This window comes from Entelurus aequoreus, linkage group LG12 (assembly GCF_033978785.1).
Source record: "Entelurus aequoreus isolate RoL-2023_Sb linkage group LG12, RoL_Eaeq_v1.1, whole genome shotgun sequence".
Taxonomy (NCBI): Eukaryota; Metazoa; Chordata; class Actinopteri; order Syngnathiformes; family Syngnathidae; genus Entelurus; species Entelurus aequoreus.
Window position 1 is genome coordinate 40,033,315 of NC_084742.1, and position 27,547 is coordinate 40,060,861.

Below are 27,547 nucleotides of genomic sequence, written 5' to 3' on the forward strand. Positions count from 1 at the left end.
ATGCAGCCAATATTACTTACAGACAATGTGTCATGAGACATGCAAATATAAATTAAATACTCAGAGAACATAAGTCCATCCATCCATCTTCTTCCGATTATCCGAGGTCGGATCGCGGGGGCAGCAGCCTAAGCAGGGAAGCCCAGACTTTCCTCTCCCCAGCCACGTCGTCCAGCTCTTCCCGGGGGATCCCGAGGCGTTCCCAGGCCAGCCGGTAGACATAGTCTTCCCAACGTGTCCTGGGTCTTCCCGTGCCCTAAACACCTCCCTAGGGAGGCGTTCGGGTGGCATCCTGACCAGATACCCGAACCACCTCATCTGGCTCCTCTCGATGTGGAGGAGCAGGGGCTTTACTTTGAGCTCCCCCCGGATTGCAGAGCTTCTCACCCTATCTCTAAGGGAGAGCCCCGCCACCCGACGGAGGAAACTCCTTTCGGCCGCTTTTACCCGTGATCTTGTCCTTTCGGTCATAACCCAAAGCTCATGACCATAGGTGAGGATGGGAATGCAGATCGACCGGTAATTTGAGAGCTTTGAGAGGACATAAGTAAAGGAAATTAAATGAGCTCAAATATACCTACAAACGAGGCATTATGATGCAATATGTCAGCGTGTTAGCATCGATTAGCTTGCAGTCATGGATTGACCAAATATGCCTGATTAGCACTCCAGCAAATCAACAAAGCTCACCTTTGTGCATTCACACACAGCATAAAACATTTGGTGGACAAAATGAGACAAAGAAGGAGTGGCATAAAACACCTCTTTCTGTGGCAGCATCGGAGACAGTTGTACATGTAAACCAATTACGGTGAGTTGAGGGATCGCTGAAATTAGTAGGACAAAACGGTGCTTGCCGACTACTCTCCTCAGTGAAGCATGTATAACTAGGAAGGTTTGTGTCATGTTTGTTTCCCTACAGAAAATATATTAAAACAAAAAAAATCTCTGAGAGAGGTCCAGGGAGCCATAAAAGATGTAGAAGTGACACATGCACTTTTTTCATGTACTAATAAGAGTACTTGAAACTCAATCAATACTGAGTGTGGGTATTTATATATCAGTCCCATAGAATTGATGCACCTATCAGTAGACTGAAGCCTTAAGCATACAAGGGGAGGCCAGAAACCGAGCCGTTCAGTGGGCGTTATCACTCGTAAAGCAGGGCGTGGCACGTACATCTCTACTGTCTTGAGGACCAACGGACACAATCATCCACTTTTGTTGCCGGAAAATGACACCTGGGGAGATGCATGCCCTTGACGACGTCTTTCTTGTCAACGGTGGCATCTCGACGCCACAAGAGCCCGCATGCGGTGAACGTGACACACTTCAATTTGCCGAGTCGGCTTTGTTAATGTGTCTCCTCCACTCCCACGCAACGCTGCTGCAAGAATCTGATAGTCCTCTCGAGTCGATTCCAACAATAGGCAGAGAGCTTGATGTCCGGTAAGAGCGAGAGAATGCGACATGTGATTTGCATAGACAGCACAGGGATTAGAGGGATGTTTTTCCGGAAAAAAAAAATTAAAAAAAAATACAAAAATAACGGGCAGCAAGCATCCATCAGATTTGTTTTCATGTGATTCCAAGCAGCAAATCCCAATCAGACAGTGATCCTGATAGGATGCACATTTGAATAAGCAACTTTTATCAATGACAGTCAGACAAGGACGTGTCAGGGGAGCATCATGCGGTGTTATGTTTCTCTTCTCTCCAAAGGAAAAACAAACGGCTCCCTCGCGTTATTTGTTCTGCTTTTCAGCCCCGCATTACACTTTGGTAAATTCCATGTTGTTGGCCTCTGACAGATCTGAGCCTTCCAGAGAGGCTGCACACTCACCGAGTACGAATCCCCGTGGGCACCTTGTCGAGCCACTATGTCAATTATTTGTTTGCATACTCAATCGCCTCAGTCACAGTGCGTGTCCCGTACAAAACAAGGAGCTTGTCAATGGAGGGAGTCTGGTAGTGAATCTGTGCGAAATTCAAAATCAAAATCATGTAAAGTGTCATTAAAAGTGAAAGAAAACATCTCCGGGGTGATGAAAAATGCTGAAATGAGTGCGTGGCCTGGGTTCAAAGACAGGTCACATGCTTTTGCACATCCAAAATCGACTTGAATTAACAACACAATGAATACAATTACATTGACATTGCTATCACTGGTGGATCAAGGTCAAATTTTAAAAAAGCCATTTTTAGTTGTATAGCACCAATTTACCACAAAGGTTATCTCAAAGCACTTTACACATTGAGCTCACTCATACGTTAAAGAAAACCAACTGAACTACGCACGCAAGTTGTTGGTGACGGAGGCAAGGAAACATTCCGTCTTAGGAAGAAATCTCAAAAACAGTGTAGAGCCAGCGATGTTGGGTGGTAGCTCGCTGTGTGTAGCCACGCTACGTAGCTTAACTCCAATTTGCAGTAACTAATAGTGACTCCTTTAGCTGAGCTGTTTTGAGACCCATCTAACAAGGTAGTTTGCATCAAAAAATGGAGTGTGAATCCAAGGATCCAGGATGATTGGTTGGTTTACGAATGATGAGCCACGATTGGCTAAGGCAGTGGTGTCCAAAGTGCGGCCCGGGGGCCATTTGCGGCCCTCCACACATACTGGAAATGCTATTGCAAAAATTTAAAAAACATTAAAGAAAAAGTGGAATGAGGGGAAATCTAACTAGAAAAAGTTGCAATGTTGACACAAAGCTGCCATGTAGGCTGTTTTTTTTTCTTCTTTTGTCTATCTTTCTTTTTCTTTTTTTGCCATTGCTCAAAAAAAACAAAAAAAAATAAATGTTATAATTGATTATTGACCTATTCAAGGCTCCAATTATTTCAAATATTTCACTTGAAAATGTTTTATGTGGAAAATATTGCAGAAAATATTGTGTGGTTGCCATACAAAAACATCAACGTTTTCTTTGACTAAAGAGCATAAAACAAACAAAATAATAGTTCAAACATAAAATCGACCGATATATCTGAAGTTGATCCTGTAACTTAAGTGTTGAAAGTAAAAAAAACACTAATAAAAATGTATCACTTTATATGAGTGGGGCACCTTTTGGATCCCAAATATATTTAATGGGATTTTATTTATCTTTTCACTGTGATTATTCAAAAATAATAATGAATTAAAATCAATGGTGTCCTGCATTATTGATCTTTTTAAGGCTCTAATTACTTCACATCAAACATTGCTTTCTGAATGTTTTGGGCAGTGGGGGAAATACTGCATATTTCAGTTTTATTATAAAAAAAACAAAGTTTTCTTTGACAGAAAAGGCATAAAACCTTTTTTTTTTTTCTTTTACTTTATATCAACCTGAAGTTGATATACTGAAGAGATTTACTATAAGCTTTAAATAAATAAAAATAATAATAATTTGACTTGTTTTTAACATTTTAATGACTTAGACCCTTTATGGTCCCCGGAAGCCCTAAAGGTAAAAAAAAATTATAAAAAAATAAAAATCCATATACTTTGTTATGGTTTGAAAATGAAAAATATCAAAATGGCCCCCGCATGCTTTAATTTTTCCGTGTGCGGCCCTCAGTGGAAAAAGTTTGGACACCCCTGGGCTAAGGTTAGGGCGAAACTGTTACGTATGGCGGGGGAAGGAGACGACACAACGGCAGGAATCAGTCCAATAGGTTTATTGAACTTGATGATGTACTGGGGTGTGTATGATACTAAGAGTGTATGGTGCAAGACGATGTGAAGACTTAACAATGTAAATGTTACCACCGTGTGTTGTTTGTGCGTGTTGGATGGATCCTTCAAAATTCCAGAGGGGAAAGGCAACAAGGCAGTCCATGGGCAAGCGAGAGGTCGGGGGCTGGAGAAAGGTGTTGAGGTCCATTTCCGTGCGGGGGTCGAGGATTGAGGGAAGCAGTCCAAAGTCCGGCGGGAAGTCCAGAGAAGTGAGGCGCACAGCTTGATCAATGGAGACGGAGGGAATACGGCGGGGAACACAAAAGACATGTAAGACACAGGCAGAGGGAAAGCACAGAGAGCAGATACGAGGAGGGAAGCCAGAGATGGGATGCTTACTACGTGGAGTGAACTACGTTCCGGCACTGGATCTTTGGGTGTGCTGGTCTTTATGCCGTCTGCCCTCATCAGATACAGGTGTGCAGATTGCTGATTGCCTGCAGCCGTGCAGGCGCGTGGCCGCGATGCGGGAAGAGCGAGCAGGGGCGTGTCCCGGGGCGCTTCTAGTGGAGCTGCCGGCGGCGCTTGCTGCAGATGGAAATTAAAATGGGTGATGAAAATCACTGCTAGAGCAGTAATACCTGTAAATCTTCTCCTATGGGGTTCCCTGACGTATCTTTTCAAATGGCGGTAAGCGGAGCTAATGAGTGTTAATTTAATATGTAGTGTTGATGTAGCAGGCTATGTTTGCTTGTAGTGTTGCTTGCTACAATTATCATGGGATAGTCTCTTCTGTATTTTAGCTACATTTAATCACTAGTAGCTAGTAGCTTAGTTTACTACATTTTCCAAGTAACTTGCCCATCACCAGGAGACAGAACACTCACAGTAAGTTTTGGTATTGAAAAACATAATTGTCATTGTGGAAAAATTCCAAATGTGTGAACACGCATGCAGGTTTCAAGGAGAGAGTGGAGCAACCCTTACTGTTCTACCTACTACAGTATTGTACACTGCCAATTAAGATGTTATGGGGGTAGGGGTGGGAAGCATGTAACATGTATACCATGATAATGGTGTTGTCCAGTTATATATTGAGGTCTTACACATCTGAGTCTCATTTGCAAGTATTACATAGAACATTTTGCATGCAGTTGCAATTCCAAGATGTTAGATGGCAGTAGTGTATAGGCAATGGTGTGTTGCCTCGTCATTAGGCTGAATCTAGTCTTTTGTTGCGCCCTAAAAAGTGTTATACAGTAAGTATTGTGTTTGTTACACTCAAGCTGTTTGAGTGTAACTTTGTTGTCATTTTAATTACAACATTTAGAGGCCCTGGAATCGCCTTGGAAAATCATTAACGCTAATCAGTAGCATGCCTATGGTTAAATCAATATAAATTGGCATTGAGCTAGCGCATTTTGAAAATTGGAGCTTTACTTTGAAATTAGTGTTTTTAGCATTCACACTTGCTTTGTTACCATTGAAAGTTGTAACATTACTTAAACACAGTTTAGTTAGTGCTGTTTGAGTGCTTATATCCTTGCCAAGTGTTTGAGCCGGCCGAGTCTGCAACCACACGTGACGTCGCATGCAACAAAGGTATCAAAATATGGCGCCGTTTGAATTTACATGAATCATTACCCTGTAGTTCCAAACGGAATTCCATCGGTGCCTATGAAAGCACCGAATTGCATCCAAAAATAACACACAATATTGAATGGAGACGAGTCAAGCGCTAACACTAAGCAGAGCCGGTTTCCCTTTAGACCGCCCACAAGGTCATTGATTGGCTCTGAGGCACCCTAATCACCAACCACCCCACTCCCCTCCATGTGAAAGCCCTGCCAGTAAAACAGTGCTTCTCAAATATTTTCTGTTACACCTCCCCTCGGAAGAATAACATATTTTGCGCCCCCCCCCACTCCCCACCGTGACTATAAATAGTATAATTAGTCTATAAAATTGTTATAACTATACCTCTGTATAACATCATAAGCTTATTAACTTTAAAGGAAACAACACAGCGGTATTTCCCCGTCTCCCACCGTGGTTACAGTGAAGCCAAGTGCTACATATGCTTAATAATATTCTGGTGCGGCAAAAAAAGCATGTTCCTCATTGAGTTAAAAGTGGAAAAAAAACTTAAGTGAATCCAAAAAAACAAGTTGAAAATAAAAACCTGCGATAACAAAAAGTAAATTGTGCCGTCAAATGATAATTTAAAAAAAAATCAAATTAATCACACTTTTGAGATGTGATTAATCACAATTTATATACAGTCAATTACTTGCTTACATAATTTCAATTACTGTATTTTTCGGATTATAAGTCACACTTTTTTTCATAGTTGTTGCGATTTATACTCTGGAGCGACTTATGTGTGAAATTATTAACACATTACCGTAAAATATCAAATAATATTATTTAGCTCATTCACGTAAGAGACTAGGCGTATATTAGCAATCGTCACACACACGCGTCAACCAATAAAAATTCGGCGGGGGCGGGTCATGGCAGAAGTGCATTGTGAAAAAAAAGATGCTACCTGCTACTACTTCCGTACCTATGAAAATTGATAATTTCAACATTGGCGGTAATGTATAAAAATAATAACTGGAACTGCAACTGACGATGACTCTGACGTAAGCGACGTACCGATAGAAGAGGAAGCGTTATCTACCTTTGGAGTTGGCAAAGTTGTTTAGAAGCAACACAGAGGAAGGAGATTTCATGGAATACAGCGATTAGGAGTGACAGATTGTTTGGCAAACGTATAGCATGTTCTATATGTTATAGTTATTTGAATGACTCTTACCATAATATGTTACGTTAACATACCAGGCATGTTCTCAGTTGGTTATTTATGTGTCATATAACGTACACTTATTCAGCCTGTTGTTTGCTATTCTTTATTTATTTTAAATTGCCTTTCAAATGTCTATTCTTGGTGTTGGATTTTATTAAATAAATTTCCCCCAAAAATGCAACTTATACTCTAGTGCGACTTATATATGTTTTTTTCCTTCTTTATTATGCATTTTCGGCCGGTGCGATTTGTACTCCGGAGCGATTTATAATCCGAAAAATACAGTAGCTTGAAAAAATATATTTGGACACTTTTACAATGTTACTTTTTTATGTTTTACTTGTCGTTTATTTGCTCAAAACACTTAAGTCCCATCTGTGTGTATTTTGAAGCAATATTTGCAAGTGTAGTTCACCTGTCGGAGTCCCTGCACTGGCCTATGCATTGACCCGATCACTGACATAATAACTCGCGCAGCCTTTTAGGTAACCTGTCGCGGTTAGGATTAATTGGGTGATTAATCTGCATGTATACATGTGTAAAGCAATATTTTTTGTGATTAATCACATGCGTTGATTCGATACATTTGACAGGCCGGAAAAATAAATCTGAAGATTAGCATTGAAAAAGATTTCATGCTACAAAAATGATCCAAAGTGTGGCGAGAAGAGGGTGGTATAGTACCACCTGGGGGAATTGCACCCCAGGAAATACTAAGCTTAAGAAGTAACCAAACTTTATTAACTAAATTAAAGAAAATAAACAAAAAGTCACACACACCAAGGAATAAAGCGGACACTTGGGCAAGAAGGGGGAATGAAGGTCAGGGCTGAGGTTTACGGAGTGGTGGGTCATCAAGGCCAGCAAGACCTTCTCTGCTGGCTTAACATAACCAGAAATCATGATCATAATTAAAGATAAAAGTCCATCCATCCATCCATTTTCTACCGCTTGTCCTTTTTGGGGCTGGAGCCTATCTCAGCTGCATTCGGGCGGAAGGCGGGGTACACCCTGGAAAAGTCACCACCTCATCACAGGGCCAACACAGATAGACAGACAACATTCACACTCACATTTACACACTAGGGCCAATTTAGTGTTGCCAATCAACCTATCCTAATTGTAATTATACTTTCCATAAATATCTAAAAGTATTCATATTCTCTTCATGTCATATTATGCTCCTTCCAGCGCTGTTGTTTTTTAGGTTACAGTTTTTATCCAATCAGAATTCAGCTAGCTTATGTTGCCATGCTGTACCAAATCTGCCAGAGGCCTTCAGAATCAACAATGCGGGTGTCCGTGCACTGTAAGTGAACGGGGACATACAGTTGATAGACAGTTGCAATAGCCAATCAGATCACGAGTTGTTGTCAGTAAGGCCTTCTAGCTGGTCTAAGGCAGATAAATATTGTGATATTTTGAGCTAAGTATCATAAGAACTGCATTACCCAGCATGCCACAGTAGTGAAGAGCATGCGCAGTAGCCCTGTTTAGGTTGTTGAATGTAGCCATGTAAGCTGGATGTTATTGACGAGCTGCTGTGGTGTAAACTTTAAGAACTCAGCCAACATGCCTCGTCTGCATCTTTTATGATTAGACAAGACAACACATATATGTGCAAGGCCATTTTCAAGAAAGATATTTAAAGACAAACTACATCTTGTGAGACCATATCGGCCAACGCCGGAAGCAAGCTTAGCTGTCCTGGCGATAAAATGGGGAAATGGCCGCCACACAACGAGCGGCACCACTGGCTTATACGGTGTCGAATAGGTTCTACAAATTGTGAGTTAAAATATTTTAGTTCTTTATTTTTTCACATTCAATATATTTTTTGCAGTTTCAATTTTGACAGTACCACATAAGATATGGTTTAATTGCTGATGCGGGTTTATTGATTTTTAAATGCGCCTGAAAATAACCCGTTTTGTACACTGTTGATGTGTTTCAATGCACAGTAAATGTGTTTTTGTATTTCTCCAGCAATGGTCATGTGGTGACATAATTTATGGTATTTTAAGAGGTAATCATTGAAGTCGGACATCACTGAAGGCCTAGGTGGGAAACGTACGGCCCGCCACTGGAAAATAGAAATAACTAAATCAATTCAACACAATAAATGCCGAAGGAAATTTACTCACACAATCAAAATAGAAATTAAAAAATAAGAAACGAATGAATGAAGTATTTAAAATATATTGATAATCATCATTTCTGGGCGTGGGTCATAGGCCCCCAGAGCAGCCCTTGGATACGGCCCTGGCTAGAGGATGGAGCAGGCCCAGGCGACAGTCAGCGTCAGACCCCGAATGTGGTCCGCTCCATAGAAATAATACAAAATAAACAGAGAATAAAGAGCCAAACTGAAGGAACTATATAAAGAACCCAGAATAACGAAGAGAGCCAACAAAGCAGCCAGCGTGATGGTTTTAGCCGGTCAAATAAATGGCAGCCTAAAAAAAGTAAAAAGACAAAAACCTAATGTTTAGTAAATAATTGATTACATTAATTAAAACCAGCTTAAAGGAAATTAAATACATACCAAGGTTAGGAGTTCACAGCAACTCAGACAACGCAGAGGAAATATTGTGTTTTCTAAATGTCTGTTCTTTGAGTATTTTAAAATGCCAACACTTTTTTTTTAAATAAAGATAATAATGAATTGGATTCATATTGCGCTTTTTTCTGGTGACTGAAAGCGTGATAGACTAAGATGTAGGAAGCCATCATCAATTTACTCCACAGTCACACCCGGATGGTGGTATGCTACGATGACGGAAACATGGTTGACAATTTGAGCCGATGGCCTCGCCGACCAGCGTTCACATTCATCTACCAGTGTGAGTGGCGCTGATAGAAAGGTGGGTAAATTGGCTGAAAGAACAAAAAAATAATGATAATAAAAGTGTGTTTTCTCAGTACCTGTATTACGATTTCCCTATCAAATGAATAAATAAATATTATAAACAGCGGGGGGGAAAAGAAAAAAAAAATGTAAGTATTGTACATGGTAATTGGGATTTGTTATATATTGTATATATTATATACAGATATAATAGAATAATACAATATATCAGTGTATATTATATACTGTACTATATAATGTACTATGGTACATGTTTAGTCTACTTTATACCTGCATTATCCTTTCCATCCTTTGTAACTGAGCTACTGTGCGGAACAATTTCCCTTGTGGATCAATAAAGTTTGTCTAAGTCTAAAAAATAATAATGAATCAAAATCAATGTCATGAATTATTGACATATTTAAGACTCCAATTACTTCACATCAAATATTCCACTTTGACATATTTATTGGGGAAAATGTTGCATATTCTGTGTGTTTGCAATATAAAATAACATGTTCTGTGACAAAAAGGGCATAAAGCTAACAAACAAACAAAAAAAAACATTAAAAACTTTTAAAAACGTATAATCGACAGAGAGATCTGAAGTTAAACCAGAGACTTAAGCGAGAAAAAAAATAAAAAAAATAAAGAAAGGTGGGTGAAGTCTCTTGCCCAAGGACACAATGGCAGCGATTAGAATGGCGGAAACTGGATTCGTATCAGGAACCATCAAGTTTCTGGAAGGGCCCTCGACCTTGTGAGCATGGACACATTTTTCAGTGTCAGTGCAACTTTTTCAACATTGTCAAGGTTTTCATTTTGACTACCAAAACGTACTGTTAGTGCTCTGGCTTCATAAAACAAAAGCCAGACTCTGTGAGGCAGCCCAGTTGACCTTACGGCAGACCTGGGCAAATTAAGGCCCGTTAAGCTTTTCAATCTGGCCCGCCGGACATTCCCAAATAATTGTTTTTGATCTTTAAGATGGAAACTGTAGCTGCCATTATGATGTGCAGTGATGTTTTCAAATTACCGTAAGTCATGAACTATACAAAGTATTTCAATGGTTGGAATCTGCGTTTTTGCATGACATACTAGTTACTATGGTAATCTAATTAGTTGCTACGGTAATCTATTTAGTTACTATGGTAATCTAAGTCACAGCAGCTCAGATGAGGCACCAAGCAGTGTGGGTGGGGAGTGTTTCCACAGAATGTTTCCAGAGCAGCCAGCCTGGAATGCGGGTATCAGGGACCAGGGGCGCCGAAAAGGGGGGGGTAAAGGAGACATATTCTAGGGGCCCATAATGGAGGGGGGCCCAAAGAGGCCCCTAATGATGATGAAATTATAATACAGGGGGCCCTGTAAAGATTATTTTCATGGGGCCCAAGATCCCTAGCGGCGCCCCTGTCAGGGACAGACGCGGAAGGAGATTTCTACAACAAAGTTCTAAAGCTTAGTGATGTTTCAGATGTATCAGATTGTAGGTGTTTTTTTTAATTTACCTTACACATTCATATTACGCTGTTAATTGCATTTTTGTTGCGTTTCGCTTGATTGTAAAATATGTCGATCAAGAGGCGGGGTGACGTTCATATGTTGTCAATATTCAGTGTTTTATCGTTCATAGTTAATATTGTAAATCCCACATTCTTTATTTTCATGTACATTCTGGGTGTCTCATTCAGTAAAAAAAATTAAAATTCCATTCCGTTTTTTTAAGGCGGTCTGTCATAACGTTTTTAGCATTCAATCAAACATTATTGTCAGGTTTTGTATTAGTGTTCCTAAAAATAGGACCCAAGCACACATACTGTACAGCAAATGTTCCCTGCTTACATATATGTGTGTGTGTGTGTGTGTGTGTATGTATACAATGTGTGTATATGTGTGTATACATAGATAGATAGACATACCGGCCCCCCAGACACATTCTTTTCTCTAAATTTTGCCCTCCGAGTCAAAATAATTGCCCAGGCCTGCTTTACGGGGTCTCATGTGTTCAGAACGCATAGACACAAAAACTTGGCACTTTTTCACGGCAAGTTGAGATGTATCAAGAGTGAACTGAACGTACAAATGTGCCAACTTCATGCTGTGGATACTTTGGTGATCCACAGAGGTGATGCTGGATAACTGTGTATACAAAGAAATGTCAAACAATTACTCCTCAGACTAACTGATCTGCACATCAGAGACGTGTGTGCAATCACACAAATGGATATAAAAGTGGTGCAAGAACTCACAATAAATTATCGTCATGTTAGCCCATACAGGGCAACTGAACAGGCCAATATTAAAAAAACTATTTCCCTTGTGGATAAATAAACTTTTTCCAAGTCTAAATCTAAAGCGCAATTTGAAGTAACAGCTGGTTGTCCTAATGTAATCGGAGTTATTGACTGCACACACATTGCTATAAAAGCGCCATCATATGTCGAATATGTATATCCCAACAGGAAACATTTTCATTTGATCAATGTACAGACCATATGTGATTCGCAAACGCAATGAAGCAACATTGCAGCGATGTGGCCTGGTTCAAAGCGTGGTTCTCACATTCTAAGTAACAGCACGGAGGGAACAGATGACAAGCTGGCATTGTGCACGATTCGTGGCTTCTTGGTGAGTACATGTATTTTTGTAATCGTCTTAATATTCATCCCTGTGATGCACATTGAGCACTCACATGTTATATCTTGTCTTTACAGTCAGTGGTTAAAGTTAGTGACTTGACTGTTTTTTTATTTGTTTCAAAGATCTTAAGATGTCATTCAAGAGAGGAACTGCACTCTTCTTGGATTTTTGCCTATCATTCAAAATCCATATGTATGACAACAACACATATGTGTCACGGCGCATGCGCAGTCCTGCATGCCTTCTGCTGCGAGCACAGCCGGTGCCTCCACTGGAGGCACGCCTCTGCTCGCTCTTCACGCATCACGGCCACGCCCTTGCTCGGCTGCAAGCAATCTGCAATCTGCGCACCTGGGTCTGATGAGGGCAGACGGCATAAAGGCCAGCGTACCTGAAGATCCAGGGCTGGAACGTAGTTCTCTGTACACAGTAAGTTATCGCGTCTCTGGCTCCCCTCCCGCATACTTGCTCTCTGTCTGTGCCTTCCCAGTTCCCATGTCTTATGTCCTTTGTGTTTTTCCGCAGTGCTTTCCCTGTCTCCCGCGATCGAGCTGTGTGCCTCAACTTCCTGTTGGATTTCGGACTGCCCTCGATCCTCGACCCCTGCTTGGATACGGACTTTTTGACGCCTTGCTTTCAGCACCCCTGTTTTGTGGTTTAGTTGCCATGACGGCAGATTGTTTTTACCTGCCTCTCATTAGTGTTCGTAGGGACGCTCACCTGCTCCTGGGCACTAATCAGAGAGCTATTTATTCCATCCTCTCGCCTCACTCGGTCTGGTGTTTTTGTTTGCTTCCATGCAACACGTTACGTTCTCGTTCCTGCTCCTAGTCCGTGTTTTTGACTAGCATCCTTTTGGCTAAGCCGTTCTTGTTTTCTGTGCCGTGGCCATATTTTTGTCTGCATTTAAGAATAAATAATTCTTCTTACCTGCAAGCTGCGTCCTGACGTTCCTCTGCATCTTGGGAATACAACCTCCGGCATCGACATGCCACGCGTACGTAAATGTCGGTCAACTTTGTCATCTAACTTAGACCCAGAGATGGCGAAAAAAGACACAAAAAGAGGCTAGTTTGAGACACCTTTTTTTTTAAGCCTGCATAAAGGTTTAGGATTAATTCTTCAATAAAACGAAAATATATGAACATCCCATCAGTCAGCGTCCCAGTGAGAGAAGACATTGTACAGTACGTAGTTATTTTATTATGTATATAGTTTGTATTTCTTTCTTAACACTTAGTAATAGTGCTACATGATGCAAGTGATTCAGCAAATGTTGCAGGTCCCAGGTAGCCAGGACAAGCAGTCAGATAATAATGTCCTGTTATACAGGAGGAAAAATCACACAGAATGTTTCAGATGTTTACAGACTGGTCGCTCTCATCAGAATTTATTAACAGAAATTACAAATCCACAATTCACTTCATTTCCCATATATTTTGTCACTTTGTATTATCATGTCAATGTATTTTACTTTATCTTCACCTCTAATTTCATCAAAACACTCAATAAAGTATCATTAAACCGTTACTGTATCACTGGAGTTATAATTACCATAACAATACTGTATGCCTTTGCCATATATTTTTACATATCCACATCATCACTCCAAAACATACAATATTATGCCCAATTAGACATTATTTCATTGTCTTGTCTTTCTCAGGAATATTCACCTTTAACTTAATGCACTTTTTTAGCAACATTCATTTAAACACTTTACTTTTCTTCATATTCTTCTTCTTATAATAGCAGCTTTAAGTTACTGTATTTGAAATGTTCATTGACCATTCCTGAGAGCATAACTTATATAACCATGTCTAAACACAACAAAATAGCATGTAAAACCTATTTCAGAACACACACACTATACAAATATACTGTAATAATCTCAGGAATGTAGGCTCAGAGACTTCTTCAGTTATCTTGCATTTATTGTACAAGATGCATTTAAGGCACACAACAGCTCCAACATGCGTCTATCTCCTTTCCCGGCAAAACTCGAACCAACACTTCCTGTCAACAACGTCACTTCCCTCACTTCCCCAGAAGTCCTGCCCCCCAGCCAAAGCCATTGGCTAACACCCCGTAGCCAGCCGCTACATCACCCCCCCCTTACAAAAAGTCCTCGCCCTCGAGGACTGACCCGTAAGGCAACATTTGGCAACACCATAGCAGCATATAAAACAGAGCAACCCATTAGTGCAAACAAAACAGTGTAAACAACATAATCCTCACATCACACAAAAACGGGTTCACAAACCCCCCCACCCCCGTTCCCTTCAGTCTAAGGACACCACAAAGTCTTGCAAGTGGTCCGGAGGCCTCTTCATCCGCCTCGACCGCTCTCTTCCATTTCCCAGCAGTGGGACAGCTGGGTCGGGTGTGCCAGTCCTCGGGAGGGAGCTGGAGGGGGCGGGGGAGGAGGGGAGTGGGGAAATTGGTTCCCCCTGGGGCGTAAGCGGGGTATTGGTAAAGGGCTGGGCGGGCAAGGGAGAGGTCACCTGTGTATCCGAGGCAAGGGAAGGGGGACCCCCCCGGTAGGGGGCGAGTCTGTCTCTGTGGAGGGCCACCTTCCTTCCCCGGGGGGGCAGCTGGACACGATACACAACCTCTCCCAGCTTCTGGAGTATCTTACAGGGTCCTGTCCATTTGCTGTCCAGCTTGGGACTGCGGCCCTTCTTCCGAATCGGATTGTAGACCCAGACCAACTCGCCTGGCGCGAAGTCCCTTCCTCGGGTCGTCACATCATAGTAGCGCTTCTGTTTGATGCCAGCTTCCTGCAGCTGCTCCCGAGCGAAACTGTGGGCTGAGTCCAGCCGGTCCTGTAATTTCCTGGCGTACTCTGGCCCTGCAGCGAAGGCCGGGGCATCCGGTGGGCGGCCAAAGGCCAGCTCTGCTGGTGTGCGCATCTCTCTCCCTAACATGAGAAGCGCCGGTGTGCACCCCGTGGATTCTTGGACAGCAGAGCGACACGCCATCAGCACCAGTGGTAGGTGTTGGTCCCAGTCACGCTGGTGGCGGGAGGTGACAATGGCGAGCTGGTCTCCCAGGTTGCGATGGAACCGCTCCACTAACCCATCACTCTGAGGGTGCAATGGGGTAGTGCGGGTCTTGTGAATGCCCAGGCGCTCGCACAAGGCCGCGAACACCCGGGACTCAAAGTTTGTGCCTCGGTCACTGTGCAGAGACGCCATGATGCCAAACCGACCTATCATGCCCTCCACCAGGGCATCAGCAATGGTCTCTGCCTCCTGGTTGGGAATGGCGTATGCCTCTGGCCACTTGGTGAAATAGTCTATGGCGGAAAGGACATAGCGGTTCCCCTTGTCAGACAGTGGGTACGGCCCTGTAATGTCAATCCCCACCCTGTCCATGGGGCACCCCACTGGGAACTGTTGGAGCGGTGCCTGTGAGCGCCCAGTGGGGCCTTTGCGGGCAACGCAAGGGTCACAGCGGCGGCAGAAGTCCTCCACATCTCTGATCTGCCGACCCCAATAGAACCCCTGTCGCAGCCGCTTGAGTGTTTTGGCGACCCCGAAATGTCCAGACCCACCTCCCCCATGCACTGCTTTAAGCACTGCCCCTTGCAGTCCCTTTGGCACCACCACCTGCCACTGTTCTTCCCCCGTGGCCGTGGCCTTAAATGCCCGCTGCAACACGCCTTGGGACACCCGCAATGAGTCAAACATGGCCCACAGGCCCTTAGTAGCCTTAGAGAATGGTGCCACCGCCTCCCAAGGCGGGCGCTGCCGAGCCTCTACCCACTGCAAAACAGGATGAAGGTCTGTGTCCTCCACCTGCGTGCGCCTCCAGTCAGCATTCGTCACAGTCTGTAGTTTTCCGCAGACAACGTCATCAGCCTGACTGACGGCCGCACACTCAGCGCCCTCTGCCCGCCGCTCTTGTTCCCGGGCTTCCCTGCGCTCGCAGTACCGACATCCGTCTGCTGCACACGGCCGGCGCGAGAGCGCGTCCGCGTTGGAGTGGCGAGCACCTGGCCGATGTTCTATTTTAAAGTTGTATCCTTGCAGCTCTTCCACCCACCTGGCAACCTGCCCCTCCGGCTCCCGGAAAGTCATTAGCCACTGGAGGGCAGAGTGGTCAGTTCTGATCACAAAGGGGAGGCCACACAAGTAATATTTAAAGTGTCTGATAGAGAGCACCACTGCCAGGAGTTCTCGGCGGGTGACACAATAGTTCCGTTCAGACTTGTTGAGTTTCTGGCTGAAGTATGCCACCACCCTTTCCCCTTCCTGCCACGGCTGTGCAAGTACACCCCCCACCCCCACTCCGCTGGCATCAGTGTCCAGTAAGAAGGGCAGGGCGAGGTCAGGTGGGGCGAGTACCGGGGCCTCACACAAGGCCCGTTTCAGCCCCCAGAATGCCTCCTGGCACCCTTCGGACCACACAAAGTCTTTGCCTTTTTCCAGCAATCGATATAGGGGCGCGGCGATTGTGGCAAAACCCCGCACGTGCCTCCGATAGTACGAGGCAAGCCCAATGAAGCTCTTCAGCTGTCCTTGGTCCCGAGGGGCGGGCCAATCTCTCACAGCCCGCACCTTCTCTCCCATGGCACCAATGCCATCTGCCCCCAGCTCATGTCCCAAGAAAGTTACTTCCCGCCGCATGAAACTGCATTTCTCGGGGTGCAGTTTAAGGCCCGCTGCTCGAATCCTCTCCAGGACTCTCCTCAGGGACCCCAGGGCTGCTTCGAAAGAACGCCCATGTACCAAGATGTCGTCCAGGTACACCAGGCACTCTTGACGGGAAATACCAGCCAGCACTTTGTCCATAAGCCGGGCAAAAGTGGCGGGGGCATTACAGAGCCCAAAACTGAGGACTTTGAATTGCCACAAGCCCCGGCCAGTACAGAAGGCAGATTTAGGGCGAGATTCAGGAGAAAGGGGTACCTGATAATACCCGCTTTTAAGGTCCAGAGTGGTGAACCACGAGGAGCCGGAAACTAGGTCCAGGGACTCATCAATACGGGGGAGGGGGTAAGAGTCTTTTGTGGTCACTTCGTTCAGCCGTCTGTAATCCACACAGAATCGCCAATCTCCAGCCTTCTTCTTGGCGACCATGACCACAGGTGCCGCCCAAGGGCTCTCGGACGGCTCAATAAAGTCGGCCCGCAGCAGATCATCTACGGCCTTGTCGCATACCTGCTGTCGAGCGAGGGGGATGCGGCGTGCGTGGCACTTGATGGGCCGCGCCAAGCCAGTGTCTATGACATGCTCTGCCAAGTGGGTTCTTCCCACTTCACTCTCGTTCATTGCAAAGCTGCCCTGGAATTCCACCAGCAGCTGTTTCAGCTGCTCCTGTTGCTGTTTCTCCAAGTCCCTGTACTCCTCTCTCCACACTCCTCCCCCTATGACCGGGGGTGCCGGCTGCGGGTGGGGGCCCGTGGGTAGGGATGCCCAGGGCTGGCATCCCCGGGTAATACACAGCTCTGTCTCCCCCCTCATTGGCTGAAGGGAGACAGGGCGAGGGCAGGGGTAGTAACTAGGTGAGGTTTGAGGCAATAAGAATGTAGAGGCATGCGGTGAAACGGGCAGGGGCCCGGGAACTAGGGTACCCATGGCAACTGTAGGGCCCCCCGGGAAGTTAAGTGTACCCCTCCCCATGTCTAGCAGGCACCCAGTGACTTGGAGGAAGTCCAGCCCTAAGATGCAGCAGTCTTGCACGTCTGCCACCCAAACTAGGTGGCGAACTCGCTTTCCCCCCACGCACAACCACAGGAACCCCTTCCCCACCATAGGAGCTAGCTGGCCCGTGACTGTGCGTAGCTGTACTGCTGTGGGCTCAAGTGGTGTACTGCTGGGAAGAACGTCCGGTCTTACCAGCGTTACCGATGACCCTGTGTCCACCAGACCCACGGTAGGCACCCCCTGGACAGAGACAGCAACATGGCAGGAGCCCCCACTTTTGGCCCCCCCCCGTGTCCAGCCCACCGCCATAGGTGGCACACTGCTGTCATCTACTTCTGGGGGGGATGGAGTCCCTCCCCCCTGGCTGTGCCGCTGGGCTCCTCCGGGTGCCCGAAAGCGAGAAGAAGGAGTAGAAGGCGAGTCGTCGTCTGCTTCTGGGGGGGATGGAGCCCCTCCCCCCTGGCTGTGCTGATGTGCTCCTTCCCCTGCTTGACGAGCCTGGGCTGGCGAGTCAGGGTCCGCGGTGGACGTAGGGGCCCGCATACCCCTGACTATGCGGGCCCGGCGCCGTTTCCCGGCTCACGACGAGTGGCAGGGCACTCCCTGCGAAAGTGTCCAGGTTGGCCACATCCCCAGCAGACCTGCATGGGGCGCGGGCCACGTTGACTTTGCAGAGTCACCGACCTCAGCAGTTCGGTAATTTCTTTCGCCCAAGCCGGAGCCCCGTCGCTAGACGGGTGTGACGATGCCGCCCTCACTGGATGGGGTATACTTTCCAGTTCCCCGGCTGCAGCTGCACTCCTCAGCATCTCCCTCTCCACGGCAGCTTCCAGTGCCTCCTGCAGGGACCTCGGGTGCTGAAGCTGCACCTGCACACGCAGATCAGGAGGAGTAATGGCTCCAACAAACAGGTCAGTTGCGAGCTCATTCCGTGCATCAGCAGGCAGGTGACCATATGCACGGCGAACCTGGCCCTCAATGTCATTAGCGAGCCCCCGGAGTGGCTCGCCAGGCTTCCTGCACCTCCCTCTCAGTTCAGTTTTTAAAAGCGCTGGCTGAGACCATCTCCCAAACCTCCTCTTGAGCGCCCCCACCAGGGCTGCGTAGCACCGCTGCTGTTCAGGGTCCAGCAGCAGAAGGCACGAAAGAGCCTCTCCCTCCAGACACAAAGCCAATTGCAATGCTTTGTCCCTTTCTTCCCACCTTCTAGCGTCCGCCAACAGTTCAAATTGAGCGTGGAACGCCTCCCAATCTGATCCACCGGCAAATTTTGGCGTCTTCATTGAGGCCGCAGACGGTGGGGGGGACGCGCCGTGCGGGGAAGGTGTGGGCTGCGGCGGCAGCGGCGACATCTTTACGTCCTCATGGGCTGACGAGCCGCTCGTGTGCGAGCAGGAGCGCGGCTGTTCGACGGTCACCCGTTCCAAAACAGCGTCATCCCGCTCAACTTTAAACTTATGCTCACCGGAGCTAAACATGCTAAACGGCTTGCGGTCCTAGCTAACTCACAGACTGAAGCTAACTTGCTAATGCGCGATACGCAGCGTGTCCTTACCGCGACAAAGTCTCTTCCGAAAATCGTCGGTTTTACTTCTGACACCAGTGTAATAATCTCAGGAATGTAGGCTCAGAGACTTCTTCAGTTATCTTGCATTTATTGTACAAGATGCATTTAAGGCACACAACAGCTCCAACATGCGTCTATCTCCTTTCCCGGCAAAACTCGAACCAACACTTCCTGTCAACAACGTCACTTCCCTCACTTCCCCAGAAGTCCTGCCCCCCAGCCAAAGCCATTGGCTAACACCCCGTAGCCAGCCGCTACAATACATTATAAAATCAATAAGAAAACGGGAGCTCTAATTTGGAAGTCTGAATTAGTATCAGAAGTTCCTATACAAACACTGCACACTAACGTCGCCATTTTGTATTGATTACTGCAGCTGTGCATTGGATTCATTCACAAATACAAACTACAACTCACAAACACTTTAGAGTTAGACTCCACCATCAGAATGTGTACTTAAACTTATAAAGATCACATGGATATTATTCAGTGAGTTGATTCACTAAAACTAACCTGTTATACAGGAGGAAAAAGCACACAGAACGCTTCAATTGTTCACGGACTGGTCGCTCTCATCAGAATGACAAGACACTTCCGCTCTGCAGGTGATCGCATTCAATTGGGAAGAAACGCCCTACTGCCCCCTACTGACCAATGTGAATACTGATAAATGTGGAATGACAGCTCCAAAAACAAATTCAAACCACAAAATGAAATAAATAAATCAACACAAAAATGTGACACATTATGGGTGGGTCACACAAAGCTGGATCTGTTTTGAAAACAGCTTCTTAAACTTGTAGCTCATCTTATATTCAGGCTCAAAAATATAAGGTTCTGGATCATCATTTGTCCCAAATTAGTCTTTGTTGTCTCTCAGGATGTCTGCCATGATTAGTAGTGTTGTTGTTGTTGAAGGGAAAAGCCAACGTTGTGATGCGTCTGTGAAATTCAAGTAAAAGTCAAAGTACCACTGATAGTCACACACGCACTAGGTGTGGTGAAATTACCCTCTGCATTTGACCCACCCCCTTGTTCCACCCCCTGGGAGGTGAGGGGAGCAGTGAGCAGCAGCGTTGGCCGTGCTCGGGAATCATTTTGGTGATTTAATCCCCAATTCCAACCGACAATACGACAATATTTCATGTATTATGAATGTGCCTGTTACTATATTATATACTGTAAACTTACAGCATGCATTTAAAATTATGGACGTTTTTAGACGTTTTAAAATAGTCTTTTAGGCAGAATAGAAAAAAATCCCATTAGCTCCATTGTTAGCAGACATTTGCTAGTGTTTATTTACATTTTTCAGTAGAATGAGTAAAACAATAAAATAATATGTGTTTTTGTCTTATATAGGGGTTGTGAATGCTAGGCACAATTCCAAAAAAGGTGAAGCTCCCCTTTAGATTACATTTTAAGATCTTTCAAACAAGTCCCTGATTGTCTCTGTGTGCAGAGTGCACTCGCGGCAAAAACCTCTGTGTAAAAAGTGAAACACTAAACCACACCAACTCACAACAATAGTGGAATAGAGAACACCTTTGCGCACCTCCACTCCAGCAAGACGCACCGCCAACTCATTGTCTTAAAATTATTCTTTTTTGGCACCTTGCTCATTATCTTTCTGTTTTCTGACTGTGCAACCATGGGAGATCTCAGCTGCGTGGCTAATTTAAATATGATTTCAATATTTAAATTGGGCTGTGGACAGCCCCTCCAACATGTGCGCTTAGTTCCAGGTTGATCGGGATGTACAAAAGAAATGTGCTTGGATTAATGCGTCTGGATTTATTTTTTTGCGTGTACGTTTTCCGGGTTTACGTACACCATTTTTAGTCGGAAATACACACGTCTTAATGTGTCCATGCAGACTGGACACTGGCCGAGAGTTAGTGGGTGGCCGAGGGTGGAGTCGGCTCTCTTGGTTGCTTTGTTGGGTCTGCTCCTGTCTCTGGCCATGCTCCCCCTACCCCAGCAGACGATGGCGTGGAACACCGCAGAGGCCACCACAGTGTATATGTTTTTCATTGCATTTATTTCAAAGTCTTTTGAATTTCTTTTAAAATGTTTATTCTGGAAAATCTAGAAGAAATAATGATTTGTCTTTGTTAGAAATATAGTTTGGTCCAATTTGTTATATATTCTAACAAAGTGCAGATTGGATTTTAACCTATTTAAAACATGTCATCAAAATTCTAAAATTAATCTTAATCAGGAAAAAATACTAATGATGTTCCATGAATTTTTATTTTTATTTTTTTTATTTTACATGAGTTATTATTTGTACAAACATGGTGCAAAGTAATTCATGATATGTTAAAAAAAATGTTAGTGGCTAGCTAGTTAAAATGGGATATTGTGATTTCACAAGGTTGTCTTAGAAGTGATCATTTGAAAATGTTCAATTTGAAAAATGTGCACTTAAAAAAATATAAAAATAAAGTGTTGCATATTGATATTGATCTGTTTCTACATATATTTAATGTAAAAAATCATTAAGATGATCAGTGTTTCCACAAAGATAAATATCATTAATTATTAATAATAACATAGAGTTAAAGGTAAATTGAGAAAATTGGCTATTTCTGGCAATGTATTTAAGTGTTTATCAAACTGGTAGCCTTTCGCATTAATCAGTACCCAAGAAGTAGCTCTTGGTTTCAAAAAGGTTGGTGACCCCTGGTGTATACAAAGAAATGTCAAACAATTACTCCTCAGACTAACTGAGGAGACGTGTGTGCAATCACACGAATGGATATAAAAGAGGTGCAAAAACTCACATTAAATGATCGTCATGTTAGCCCATACAGGGCAACTGAACAGGCCAATATTAAAAAAACTATTTCCCTTGTGGATAAATAAAGTTTTTCCAAGTCTAAATCTAAAGCGCAATTTGAAGTAACAGCTGGTTGTCCTAATGTAATCGGAGTTATTGACTGCACACACATTGCTATAAAAGCGCCATCATATGTCGAAGATGTATATGCCAACAGGAAACATCTTCATTTTTAGTCGGAAATGTCCTAATGTGTCCATGCAGACTGGACACTGGCCGAGAGTTAGTGGGCGGCCGAGGGTGGAGTCGGCTCTCTTGGTTGCTTTGTTGGGTCTGCTCCTGTCCCTGGCCATGCTCCCCCTACCCCAGCAGACGATGGCGTGGCACACCGCATAGGCCACCACAGTGTATATGTTTTTCATTTCATTTTTTGTTGTTGTTGTTTTACTTTTGTAGCTGTATGTAGAAATGGTTGGTTGCATCAGCTCTGCTCTTTTAATGTCTTTAATGTCCTTTGTGTTCTTTGATGTTTGAGGTTTCCCTCTTACCCTACATGCTTATGTGTGCTATGGCTATGAGTTTTTTTTTCTTCCTTGGCCTCAGTCTGGACACCCTCTCCAGGGGCCCAGGTTTAGACTGATTTTTTTTTCTCAACCCCCTACTCCCCTTCCCCAGCGTTTACCTGTTTCTCACCTTTTTTTGGAAGGGGCGCCGGAAGTTGTCAGACCCGTCAGCGATCCTGTTCTGTCTCCCTGTAATGTTGTCTGCTCTTGAATGGGATTGTGCTGAAAATCTTAATTTCCCCTCAGGGATTAATAAAGTATTTCTGATTCTGGTTCTGAATACATGAGGCCCGTGGTGTGTTGCTGACACACTGTCGTTATCCATTGAAACATGAAACTATGCACTTTTTGGTGTACAAGGGTGAACAAAGGGTTGTTTGGCAACTATTCTCTACTCAACATAGCACAGTAGCGGCACATGAATGTCTCCTAGGCCAGTGCTTTTCAAACTTTTTTGAGCCAAGTCACATTTTTTGCGTTGAAAAAATCTGGAGGCACACCACCAGCAGAAATCATTAAAAAACGAAACTCAGTTGACAATAAAAAGTCGTTGTCGCAATTGTTGGATATGACTTTAAACCATAACCAACCATGCATCAATACAGCTCTTGTCTCAAAGTAGGTGTACTGTCACGACCTGTTACATCACGACGTGACTTATTTCGAGTTTTTTGCTGTTTTCCTGTGTGTAGTGTTTTAGTTCTTCCCTTGAGCTCCTATTTTGGTGGCTTTTTCTCTTTTTTTGGTATTTTCCTGTAGCAGTTTCATGTCTTCCTTTGAGCGATATTTCCTGCATCTGCTTTGTTCTAGCAATCAAGAATATTTTGGTTGCTTTTTTATCCTTCTTTGTGGGGACATTGTTGATTATGATAAATAAATAAATGATGAATGGGTTATACTTGTATAGCGCTTTTCTACCTTCAAGGTACTCAAAGCGCTTTGACACTATTTCCACATTCACCCATTCACACACACATTCACACACTGATGGCGGGAGCTGCCATGCAAGGCGCTAACCAGCAGCCATCAGGAGCAAGGGTGAAGTGTCTTGCCCAAGGACACAACGGACGTGACTAGGATGGTAGAAGGTGGGGATTGAACCCCAGTAACCAGCAACACTCCGATTGCTGACACGGCCACTCTACCAACTTCGCCACGCCGTCACGATTGTCATGTCATGTTCGGATGTACATTGTGGACGTCGTCTTTGCTCCACAGTAAGTCTTTGCTGTTGTCCAGCATTGTGTTTTTGTTTACTTTGTAGCCAATTCAGTTTTAGTTTCGTTCTGCATAGCCTTCCCTAAGCTTCAATGCCTTTTCTTAGGGGCACTTACTTTTTGTTTATTTAATGGTTTAACACCTTTTTACCTGCACACTGCCTCCCGCTGTTTCTGACATCTACAAAGCAATTAGCTACCGGCTGCCACCTACTGATATGGAAGAGTATTACACGGCTACTCTGCCGAGCTCTAGACAGTACCGACACTCAACAACAACACATCATTTGCAGACTATAATTACTGGTTTGCAAAATATATTTTTAACCGAAATAGGTAAAATTAGATAATCTCCCACGGCACACCAGACTGTATCTCATAGTGGTTGAAAAACACCGTCCTAGGCAGTAATTGTAGGTGAACATTTCAATGGAGCAAAGTTGCAGCGCAGCTTACCTGGCAATCTTAGCAGCCTTGATCTCGCTTGGAAACGGCTGTTAAGAAGATGAAAAGCAACTTGTCACTGAGATTTGACTTTATTGTTGCGGCTGATAAGGTCAAAAGAGGGTTTAAAAAAAAAAAAAAGCTCCACATGAAGGTCCTCTCTGCCCTTTTATATGTTAATTGACACATTTCAATTAGTGTTTACCCCGGAGCGTGAAAACTAAAACTTTCTCAAACTGCGTTGCGGTGAACATTAGCATTGTAGATCTAACACACGTTTTTCAATGTTACCTGTGTGAAAATGCATGAAAGTAGAAGGTACAACTGATAAAAATGTAAATTGCACAATAGATGAGACACCTTTACTTTCTCTTCTGTGCTTATCTTTTTATTATGCGTGTCACCCCCATTCCAAAACATGTATGTTAATCAATTTGCATCCCGTGTGCAGCCTCCCCAAAGCTCCAGGGAGAACGCTGCATGGTCGGTCCGCTGGGCCGCCAGCAGCCGTTTTTCCCCCCGGGGATGAATCCAAACCCGTCTCATCTCGGGAAAAACGCTCCTCAGACAGACCCAGTGGGAGTCAAGCCTCCAAAGAGCTCGTTATGCTGCAGGAAAGCATGCACTGACTCCCCTATTTCGCTCAGTTGCATTGAAAGAAACTGCAAAAAAAGGGAGTTATTTGGCCTTAAAGCTGATCACCATTCTTATTATTTCAATGTAGAGCCAAAGTACAAGAGAAACCATCTCAGTGTACTGTACATATGCGGCCGTTATACAGTAAAGTTCAACTGCAAGTCTGGGCAATTATTCCTCTTGTTCAGCGTTGTCGCGTGATAGCTCCCAAGATAATTTGCAGGGGAAATTTATTTCATTTACACATCACTCAACACTGTAATTAATTGTTCCGCTGTTTGCTATACAATAGTTCAGTGACTCCTTTGTGCCACTACAAGGCACGCTGGGTGTTGCCATCTGGAGTCTCATTGTTTGATTTCCACCGACGGGTACGTTAAGGCAACATTTGGAAGGTTTTGTAACGAGAAAAACAAGACCTTGTGAAAGTCGAAGCCAATTAGACAAAAAAAATTGGAGGTCAAGATAAAGTCGTCGCCAATAGAGCATCATATAAAGTCTGCTAAAAAAAAAAGTAATATGACTGAGGTGACACAAATTATCAAGAGGGCCGTGTCATCCGTGCGAAGGCAAAAGTTCACATCGCCACTTTTGGTCCGGCGCTATTATGGAGTGTCAGCGGAGAACGGATGATGAGAGAGGACGTCCCCTAATTAGCCCTCGTCTTCCAAATGACATTCTAATCATGTGTTCCTGGTAATTACTTCACTTATACGATCTTGCCACACGTCTTAGGGGTGACATGATGACACTCAAATTGAGCCAATGAGTGCATTCCCGGCAGGCAGGGTGGATGGTGGAAAAAGTGATGCGTAAAAATGAATGGGGGGGTTAAAAAAAAAAAAAAAAAAAGCCCTGAGACGATCTAATGCAGGGGTCCCCAAACTTTTTGACTCGGGGGCCGCATTGGGTTAAAAAAAATTTGGCCGGGGGCCTGGCTGTGTGTGTGTATATATATATATATATATATATATATATATATATATATATATATACATATATATATATATATACTGTATATATATATATATATATATATATATATATATATATATATATATATATATATATATATATATATATATATATATATGTACATATATACTGTATAAATATATATATATATATATGTATATATATACATATATACTGTATATATATATATATATATATATATATATATATATATATATATATATATATATATATATATATATATATATATACATACATGTATATATACATATATACATTGTCTTTATAATCCGTTTTGTCTTTTAACATCAATTAACATTGATGTTCATCAACATTTAACATTGTCACGTTATCAATGGGAAAAATCATTTTTAGACAATATGATTTGCCTGAGTGACTAGGAGACACCAAGAGTAACAAGCGGTAGAAAATGGATTAGAAAGGAAAGATAACAAAAATAAATAATAATAATATATATTTTTTCATTTTTTTTTTTAACTTGGGACTTCCTGTGGGCCGGATTTTGGATGCTGGGGGGCCGGATCCGGCCCGCGGGCCGTAGTTTGGGGACCCCTGATCTAATGCAACGGAAGGGAAGGAAAAAACATTTTGTCATCTCGGGTACGTGGAAGTGGGAGGTGTGTGGATGACTTAACACTGGCATGCATGCCAGACTTTTTGTTACGGTACAGGGAGGAGAAGAAGGCACAGAATGCAGGGACATTGTTTAGCTCCATTTATTAATATAAACAATATGCAATGAGGCGTGTAACTAAACCAAAATGTATATGTTTGCAACTATGTGTAGTGATTGGGGCGGTATAGCTCGGTTGGTAGAGCAGCCGTGCCAGCAACTTGAGGGTTGCAGGTTCGAGCCCCGCTTCCGCCATCCTAGTCACTGCCGTTGTGTCCTTGGGCAAGACACTTTACCCACCTGCTCCCAGTGCCACCCACACTGGTTTAAAAGTAACTTAGATATTGGGTTTCACAATGTAAAGCGCTTTGAGTCACTTGAGAAAAAGCGCTATATAAATGTAATTCACTTCACTTCACTTCACATTATATGTTGAAGGGCAAGACAAGCTTGGAGGTCTGTGAGCAGGCGTGAGGTCAAGGGCAGGGGCGAGGCGTCAGAGTCCATGTCCAGGCGGGAGGTTGAGATCCGAGAGGCAGCCAGGGAACCAGAGGGAATAGGGGGAGACGAGACACACTCCTCGTAACGCGGGAACGGAAGAATGCTGAGGAAGACGACAAGGCACACGAGACAAATGAACATGGCGGGGGAGAAACACAGAGAGAGAGAGTGTGCATAGAGCTAGAAATATTCGGCTTACTGTACTGGAACAGGTCGCTACGTTCTGGCCCAGAACGCAGGTTTCAACTGGCTTAAGAAGCCCAGGGAGCTCATCAGCGGCAGGTGTGTTGAGTGCTGACTGATTGGCGATTAAATGCAGCTGGAGTGGCGCGCGCAGCACACAGATGAATGCGCACTGGAGTGCGCCCGGGCCGTGACACTTTTACTGAGCTGCAGTGTGGAAGTAAAGATTGGCTGCAAAAGAGAATCAAGCATTTACTCGTTCAGATATTTCAGTGTAGCTAAGAAAAAATGTTTGGGTTTTTTCATGATATACAGTAACCCACAAAAGTAAGTGCAATCCTTGCATTGCAGCCCACATTTTATTACTGTATATACTTTCAAGGTACAATAACATAAACAGGGCAGCACGGTGGAAGAGCGGTTAGTGCATGTGCCT

The 27,547-nt window shown here is 44.0% G+C and overlaps 1 protein-coding gene across 1 annotated transcript in view; it reads right to left on the reverse strand.

Annotated features, from left to right (window-relative positions):
• The window catches only part of LOC133661280 (uncharacterized), a 69,676-nt gene extending 49,929 nt beyond the window's left edge, over window positions 1–19,747 (reverse strand). The window contains exons 1-4 of the mRNA XM_062064417.1: window positions 19,690–19,747; window positions 12,889–12,987; window positions 4,061–4,249; window positions 3,672–3,943 (exon numbers count right to left, since the gene is read on the reverse strand). Coding sequence (XP_061920401.1) covers window positions 3,672–3,943; window positions 4,061–4,249; window positions 12,889–12,948 — 521 coding nt within the window. The 5' untranslated portion in view covers window positions 12,949–12,987; window positions 19,690–19,747. The remainder of the gene's footprint in view (window positions 1–3,671; window positions 3,944–4,060; window positions 4,250–12,888; window positions 12,988–19,689) is intronic.
• Window positions 19,748–27,547: the final 7,800 nt, after the last annotated feature.